The sequence below is a fragment of the Haliotis rubra genome, unplaced genomic scaffold (assembly GCF_003918875.1).
Source record: "Haliotis rubra isolate DU_JTF1 unplaced genomic scaffold, ASM391887v1 Scf1460, whole genome shotgun sequence".
Taxonomy (NCBI): Eukaryota; Metazoa; Mollusca; class Gastropoda; order Lepetellida; family Haliotidae; genus Haliotis; species Haliotis rubra.
The window spans coordinates 115,021-124,539 of record NW_025765404.1 but is presented as its reverse complement, the minus strand read 5'-3'; the positions used below and the strand labels follow the sequence as shown (position 1 = coordinate 124,539).

At 45.0% G+C, this 9,519-nt stretch overlaps 1 protein-coding gene across 1 annotated transcript; it reads left to right on the top strand.

The window, feature by feature from the left end:
* The first annotated feature begins 1,615 nt into the window (after positions 1 to 1,615).
* LOC124269655 lies at positions 1,616 to 2,431 on the top strand. Its single transcript, XM_046704692.1, has one exon. The coding sequence runs from the start codon at positions 1,616 to 1,618 to the stop codon at positions 2,429 to 2,431; it is 816 nt and encodes a 271-aa protein (XP_046560648.1).
* The last annotated feature ends 7,088 nt before the right edge of the window (positions 2,432 to 9,519 follow it).

Here is a 9,519-nt window from a genome sequence, read left to right as displayed (position 1 = left end):
GTTGTTTGTTAGAGTTAATTCTTTTAATCACGGTATTTGAATGACAAACAAGTATCGTGACAGTGCGTGATTCATTATTGTCCTTATGGCAGACAGCAAGGACGATGCTCCACACGCTGAAAGCATCCGGGTGCGCCATATATTACAGATAACATTGAGGCAACGCTGTCATGTTATAGAAGTAACATAAGATAAATGCCGTCCTATATTACAAGCAGTTAAATTCACCATCCATCTGTGAGGAAAAGTAACATCTCCTTAGAACTGTAAATATTTGTAACACATCCCATCAACCAACCAATCAAATTTACATGTTTAAAAACATCAAATACTAGTATTGATAATGGAAATTAAAACTGTACTATATATAACATGTTTGTCTATTACAGGTCACGCACACATCAGATGTTTCCGCGTCCCTTACTACATAAAATATTATCTGCGAAGACCCGGGTCAATCTTCCTGTAGTCTGTCTCACAGTCCCTGAACCACATTATTTTCCCTACTGCCAAGCCCTCTCTGCAGTGCTAAAGCCCTACTTAAAGCAAGTCTAGATTTCCTCAGGTTCAGGATCTCTGGTCTCCCTGGGGCTCCTTTTCAATTCAAATGGGCTTGTTTGTTACTATCAAAATTATATATATTCAGAGACTAAGCGTTAGTCTAATCTTCCTGATCCACGTCGTCGTATCCCCGTTGTGTAGATACTCGATACTCATAATGTCAGTCGATGGATTGTCTTGTCCAGGCTGCCGCTCCACTACTGAGAAACCGCCGTCACATGGTTGGAATATTGCTGAGTTGGGCGTCAAACAACAAACAGAACATATGGTATAGTTGGAATATGGCTGAGTTGGGCGTCAAACAACAAACAGAACATATGGTATAGTTGGAATCTGGCTGAGTTGGGCGTCAAACAACAAACAGAACATATGGTATAGTTGGAATCTGGCTGAGCTGGGCGTCAAGCAACAAACAGAACATATGGTATAGTTGGAATCTGGCTGAGTTGGGCGTCAAACAACAAACAGAACATATGGTATAGTTGGAATCTGGCTGAGTTGGTCGTCAAACAACAAACAGAACATATGGTATAGTGGGAATATGGCTGAGTTGGGCGTCAAACAACAAACAGAACATATGGTATAGTTGGAATATTGCTGAGTTGGGCGTCAAACAACAAACATAACATATGGTATAGTTGGAATATTGCTGAGTTGGGCGTCAAACAACAAACAGAACATATGGTATAGTGGGAATATGGCTGAGTTGGGCGTCAAACAACAATCAGAACATATGGTATAGTTGGAATATGGCTGAGTTGGGCGTCAAACAACAAACAGAACATATGGTATAGTTGGAATATTGCTGAGTTGGGCGTCAAACAACAAACAGAACATATGGTATAGTGGGAATATGGCTGAGTTGGGCGTCAAACAACAAACAGAACATATGGTATAGTTTTAAGCGTTGTCCAGTAGTACTGTCACGCCACTGACCATTGCTGGTGGTAGTTTCTATTTCAAAATCGGTAATGGCAAAGCATGATAGTAAGCGTAAGCTTGCAATTCAAACTGAATTATATAAGTACTAGACAAACAAGAACTATATCTTTGTATGTACTGTGCACCTGTGTATGCCCGACAGTACTGTGTACCTGTGTATGCCCGACAGTACTGTGTACCTGTGTCTGCCCGACAGTACTGTGTACCTTTGTATGCCCGACAGTACCTTGTACCTTTGTATGCCCGACAGTACTGTGTACCTGTGTATGCCCGACAGTACTGTGTGCCGTTGTATGCCCGACAGTACTATGTGCCGTTGTATGCCCGACAGTACTGTGTACCTGTGTATGACCGACAGTACTGTGTACCTGTGTATGCCCGACAGTACTGTGCACCTTTGTATGCCCGACAGTACTGTGTACCTTTGTATGCCCGACAGTACTGTGTACCTGTGTATGACCGACAGTACTGTGTACCTTTGTATGCCCGACAGTCCTGTGTACCTTTGTATGCCCGACAGTACTGTGTACCTGTGTATGCCCGACAGTACTGTGTACCTGTGTATGCCCGACAGTACTGTGTACCTTTGTATGCCCGACAGTACCTTGTACCTTTGTATGCCCGACAGTACTGTGTACCTGTGTATGCCCGACAGTACTGTGTGCCGTTGTATGCCCGACAGTACTATGTGCCGTTGTATGCCCGACAGTACTGTGTACCTGTGTATGACCGACAGTACTGTGTACCTGTGTATGCCCGACAGTACTGTGCACCTTTGTATGCCCGACAGTACTGTGTACCTTTGTATGCCCGACAGTACTGTGTACCTGTGTATGACCGACAGTACTGTGTACCTTTGTATGCCCGACAGTCCTGTGTACCTTTGTATGCCCGACAGTACTGTGTACCTTTGTATGCCCGACAGTAATGTGTACCTGTGTATGCCCGACAGTACTGTGTACCTTTGTATGCCCGACAGTACTGTGTACCCTGTGTATGCCCCATTCTGTCACGGATGTCAGACGGTCCAAACAAGGATATGTTTTGGGCAGATGCTGTACGACTATTATCAGTATTATAGTATGACCAGAAATTATTGAGAATTTTAGGAATATGTTTAATTGGATTTCTAGTATAAACAACTTTGACCAGCTATCAAGTGCTTGGTTTCATTCAAGAGAGACAACTCCGTTACTCATTTTTCATTAGTTTGTGAAGAGTTATCCCCTTTTGTTTACTTGCTAGCAGATGACATTTTCAGTGATCCTCAGTATGAATAATGTAGAGAAGAGGAAATTGATTTTAGAGTATTATAACAAGGTCAGCTAAAGTGATTTCAAGTAGAACAGGCACTTTGTCTACTGTTTTGAAAAATATTTCACATGGACATGGCATTGAGCACCAGGGAGGTGCAGGTAGGCCCAGAAAGTTGCCTGTCGGTGACAGGAGGTGGCTTGGTATTCTTGTTTCTAAAAACAAACGAAGGAGTTTAGAAAACTTAAGGCTGGATTGATAGAGGAACTGTGGCTGTCTGTAAGGAGACAATTAGAACTGAGCTGCATGCAATGGGTTGGCAGAAAAGTTGAGGAATTCCATCACCAATCATGAAACCTGAACAAAAGGAGCGAAGGTTGAACTGGTGCTTACAGCATAGAAATTTTAACTGGGACAATGTGATTTTCTCAGATGAAAGTTCTGTGTTGTTGTTTCCTAATACACTGATATTCTGGACCAAACAAACTGAAAAACCTTTGTATCAGCGCCCAAAGTACAGTCCGAAATTTAACGTGTGGGGTGGCATATCTGTGTTAGGGGCAATGCCCCTCTGTGTATTTGAAGGGAATATGAACAGTGAGCGGTACACAGATATTCTCGAGGGACATTTAGTTCCATCTGCTCACGTGTTCTATAGAAATTGTTTGATTTTCCAGCAGGACAACGACCAAAAGCATCGTTCAAAGCATTCACAGGCCTGGTTTCGGACCCAAAATACCATCATCATCATCATAACACATTTGTAATGCGCTGGTATCCATGCAGTCCATGCTCAAAGCGCAGATAGAATGTAACAAATTACACAGTTATAGTTGAAAAGGCTGTCCTGAACAAATGTGTTTTAACTGGGATTTGAAAGTGACAGAGTCAGTACAGTCCCTGAGATTCTGTGGAAGTTTGTTCCAGGCCACTGGTGCTGCATAGGCAAAGGATGACATTATTAGATTGGCCAAGCTATAGCCCTGACCTAAATCCAATAGAAAATGTTTGGGGTCTTATGAAGGAAAGTGTCAATAAGCAAAATCTGACAAATATTGCTGAAATGAAAGAAGAGGTGGTCCGATATTGGGACACCATGGACCACGACTTTCTCACTTCTTTGATCAGTAGCATGCCCCGCCGCATTGAAGCCTGCATTGCTGCCCATGGTGACTTGACAAAATACTAACTGTTCACCTGTCTTTGAATCTGGAGTTATGTTCTGCTAATATTCACTTTAATACGCGAGTTATGAGTGAAAATTTAAAAAAAAATTACAATCTGAAATTCTCAGTACTTTCTTGTTGTACTGTATGTTGTTCTTGCAAAAGGGATCTTTATAACGGATGATGCACATCAGACTATGTACGTATTTTCTGGACAGTGCAAACTGGATTCTTTAAAAGTTAACGATCATGAGGTCATCTATGAGTGTATCTATTCTGAGTCAATGATGTTGTAAAAAATGTCAATCAACTGGGCGATCTGTGATGTACTGAATATGACAGATCACTATTGGCCTCTCGTTACAGCAGACAGAGGTAATGTAGACATGATCTATTACATACCGATTGTGTTGATTGTGACTGTAATGATTGATAACATAACGATTACAGAAAGCAACTAAACATGATAGTTTTTTATCCCCAGAGGCAAATACTTGATATGGGAACAGTTCTCATGATTGCAGTATGATTAATGGTTTATATGACCTGGCGCACACAGCAAGTTCTCATTTCTGTCGTACCATCTACCTCGAGTACTTGGTGATGTGTGCGTCATGTAGGTAGATCTACCTCGAATACATGTGATATATGTGTCATGGGGGTAGATCTACCTCGAGTACTTGGTGATGTATGTGTCATGTAGATAGATCTACCTCGAGTACTTGGTAATGTGTGTGTGTCATGTAGGTAGATCTACCTCGAAGACTTGGTGATGTATGTGTCATGTAGATAGATCTACCTGGAGTACTTGGTGATGTGTGTGTCATGTAGGTAGATCTACCTCGAAGACTTGGTGATGTGTGTGTCATGTAGATAGATCTACCTCGAAGACTTGGTGATGTGTGTGTCATGTAGGTAGATCTACCTCGAATACTTGGTGATGTGTATGTCATGTAGATAGATCTACCTCGAAGGTAAGTGTGATGGTGACTGACGGCGAAGGTGAAAGTGATGGTGACTGACGGCGAAGGTGAATGTGAAGCTGACCGACGGCGAAGGTGAAAATGATGGTGACTGACGGCATCAGTGAATGTGAAGGTGACTGATGGCGAAGGTGAATGTGACAGTGACTGACAGCGAAGGTGAAGGTGAATGTGACCGACGGCGAAGGTGAAAGTGACTGTGACTGACAGCGAAGGTGAAAGTGAAGGTGACCATTGGCTAAGGTGAAAGTGATGGTGACTGACAGCATCAGTGAATGTGAAGGTGACTGACGGCGAAGGTGAATGTGAAGGTGACTGACAGCGAAGGTGAAAGTGAAGGTGACCGACGGCGAAGATGAAAGTAATGGTGACTGACGGCATCAGTGAATGTGAAGGTGACTGACGGTGTAGGTGAATGTGAAGGTGACTGACAGCGAAGGTGAATGTGAAGGTGACTGACGGCGAAGGTGAAAGTGAAGGTGACCGACGGCGAAGATGAAAGTGATGGTGACTGACGGCATCAGTGAATGTGAAGGTGACTGACGTCGAAGGTGAATGTGAAGGTGACTGACGTCGAAGGTGAATGTGAAGGTGACCGACGTCGAGGTGAAGGTGAAGGTGACTGACGGTGAAGGTGAATGTGAATGTGACTGACGGTGAAGGTGAAAGTGATTGTGACTGGTGGCATCAGTGAATGCGAAGGTGACTGACGGTGTAGGTGAAAGTGATTGTGACTGGTGGCATCAGTGAATGCGAAGGTGACTGACGGTGAAGGTGAAAGTGATTGTGACTGGTGGCATCAGTGAATGCGAAGGTGACTGACGGTGTAGGTGAATGTGACGGTGACTGACAGCATCAGTGAATGTGAAGGCGAATGTGAATGTGACTGTGGCTGGCGGCGAAGGGATGGCGACAGTGTCGCTCTACATGTGTAGTTATTCACGGTTTGTGTCGTCAGTCAACCCCTCAGTGTCCACCTCACACGTCTGTGGGTCGGGATGTACAAACACCTTCAGTCTCAGCGCCACCAGGTATTTGCAGAATGTCCCCTAACACTGAAGGGAGATGTGGCCAGTGACCTCTGCTGTTGCTGCTCTACATATCACGTAGCACTGTACAGAACTGCACCGTACCGAAATACATTGTGTGCGAGACACAGTGAAACAACCACTGACAAGACACATCGAGATACACTGTGTAACGCAATACATAGTGTGTATGTGTGTGTGTGTGTATCTCTCTTTATGTCTCTGTGTGTGTGTGTATGTGTGTGTGTCTGTCTATGTGTGTGTATCTCTCTCTATGTCTGTGAGTGTCTGTGTGTGTGTCTCTCTCTCTGTGTGTGTCTGTGTGTGTGTGTGTGTGTGTGTGTGTGTGTGTGTGTGTGTGTGTGTGTGTGTGTGTGTGTGTGTGTGTGTGTGTGTGTGTGTGTGTGTGTGTGTGTGTGTGTGTGTGTTTGTTTGTTTTGGTGTTGTAGCCGGCGCTCTTGACTATATTGTAGCTGTTCGTTTTGTGAATAATAAGCCTGCCCTGAACAAGTAGGTATTTGGTGTTATGGGCAACGATTAATTGTATTAACCAAGCCATTAGTCTCAACGGGGCACATTGAGAAAACCAATGACAGATATATCATGAAACACACTAAGTGAGTGAGTGAGTGAGTGTCCGTATGAACGTAATCGGGGAGAAACTGGATTCGAACCCAGGTTTATAGGTGGCGTGCCTTGGGGAAGCAGTCCTGTACAGAGTATTTTGTCAGCAAGGACCAAAGAGACACATCGAGAGATCCTGTGAGTCATAACGTCAGTCACAATCAGAAATTCTGTGAGTCGTATAGTGACTCACATTGAGAGACTCTGTGAGTCAAATCGTTAGTCACATTGAGAGATTCTAAGAGTCATATCGTGAGTCCCATTAAGAGATTCTAAGAGTCACCATGAGTCTCACTGAGAGATGTTGTCGGCCATATTGTTGAGTCACCATGAGAATATCTGTAAATCGTATCGTGGCATATTCTGGGAGATTCTGGGCGACACACCAGGACACAGAACCAGACCAGGAAACACACTTGGAGACCCAGGATGACGAATTGCCTCTCTTATGCCTACTAGGATTTATGACTGTGAAATGGAGACACGTTTTCAAACAAAATATCATTTAGTTTTGGCGAGTCCCAGAGGACAATCAGCCATCATCAGCAAAAACTGCTTCCTGCAGTATCCGAGATGCAGGGTCATCATGAGGTGTGTCACTACCGTGAGTAGTGACCCAACAGATCAGACCAACACACATACAGATGCAGGGTCATCATGAGGTGTGTCACTACCGTGAGTAGTGACCAAACAGATCAGACCAACACACATACAGATGCAGGGTCATCATGAGGTGTGCCACTACCATGAGTAGTGACCCAACAGATCAGACCAACACACATACAGATGAAGGTGTGCCACTACCATGAGTAGTGACCCAACAGATCAGACCAACACACATACAGATGCAGGCGTGTCACTACCATGAGTAGTGACCCAACAGATCAGACCAACACACATACAGATGCAGGTGTGTCACTACCGTGAGTAGTGACCCAACAGATCAGACCAACACACATACAGATGCAGGTGTGTCACTACCGTGAGTAGTGACCCAACAGATCAGACCAACACACATACAGATGCAGGTGTGTCACTACCATGAGTAGTGACCCAACAGATCAGACCAACACACATACAGATGCAGGTGTGCCACTACCGTGAGTAGTGACCCAACAGATCAGACCAACACACATACAGATGCAGGTGTGTCACTACCATGAGTAGTGACCCAACAGATCAGACCAACACACACATACAGATGCAGGTGTGTCACTACCGTGAGTAGTGACCCAACAGATCAGACCAACACACATACAGATGCAGGTGTGTCACTACCGTGAGGAGTGACCCAACAGATCAGACCAACACACATACAGATGCAGGTGTGTCATTACCGTGAGTAGTGACCCAACAGATCAGACCAACACACATACAGATGCAGGTGTGCCACTACCGTGAGTAGTGACCCAACAGATCAGACCAACACACATACAGATGCAGGTGTGTCACTGACCCAACAGATCAGACCAACACACATACAGATGCAGGTGTGTCACTACCATGAGTAGTGACCCAACAGATCAGACCAACACACATACAGATGCAGGTGTGCCACTACCGTGAGTAGTGACCCAACAGATCAGACCAACACACATACAGCTGCAGGTGTGTCACTACCATGAGTAGTGACCCAACAGATCAGACCAACACACATACAGATGCAGGTGTGTCACTACCGTGAGTAGTGACCCAACAGATCAGACCAACACACATACAGATGCAGGTGTGTCACTACCGTGAGTAGTGACCCAACAGATCAGACCAACACACATATAGATGCAGGTGTGTCACTACCATGAGTAGTGACCCAACAGATCAGACCAACACACATACAGATGCAGGTGTGTCACTCACCCAACAGATCAGACCAACACACATACAGATGCAGGTGTGCCACTACCGTGAGTAGTGACCCAACAGATCAGACCAACACACATACAGATGCAGGTGTGTCACTACCATGAGTAGTGACCCAACAGATCAGACCAACACACATACAGATGCAGGTGTGTCACTACCGTGAGTAGTGACCCAACAGATCAGACCAACACACATACAGATGCAGGTGTGTCACTACCATGAGTAGTGACCCAACAGATCAGACCAACACACATACAGATGCAGGTGTGTCACTACCGTGAGTAGTGACCCAACAGATCAGACCAACACACATACAGATGCAGGTGTGTCACTACCGTGAGTAGTGACCCAACAGATCAGACCAACACACATACAGATGCAGGTGTGTCACTACCATGAGTAGTGACCCAACAGATCAGACCAACACACATACAGATGCAGGTGTGTCACTACCATGAGTAGTGACCCAACAGATCAGACCAACACACATACAGATGCAGGTGTGTCACTACCATGAGTAGTGACCCAACAGATCAGACCAACACACATACAGATGCAGGTGTGTCACTACCATGAGTAGTGACCCAACAGATCAGACCAACACACATACAGATGCAGGTGTGCCACTACCGTGAGTAGTGACCCAACAGATCAGACCAACACACATACAGATGCAGGTGTGTCACTACCATGAGTAGTGACCCAACAGATCAGACCAACACACATACAGATGCAGGTGTGTCACTACCATGAGTAGTGACCCAACAGATCAGACCAACACACATACAGATGCAGGTGTGTCACTACCATGAGTAGTGACCCAACAGATCAGACCAACACACATACAGATGCAGGTGTGTCACTACCATGAGTAGTGACCCAACAGATCAGACCAACACACATACAGATGCAGGTGTGCCACTACCGTGAGTAGTGACCCAACAGATCAGACCAACACACATACAGATGCAGGGTCATCATGAGGTGTGTCACTACCGTGAGTAGTGACCCAACAGATCAGACCAACACACATACAGATGCAGGTGTGTCACTACCGTGAGTAGTGACCCAACAGATCAGACCAACACACATACAGAT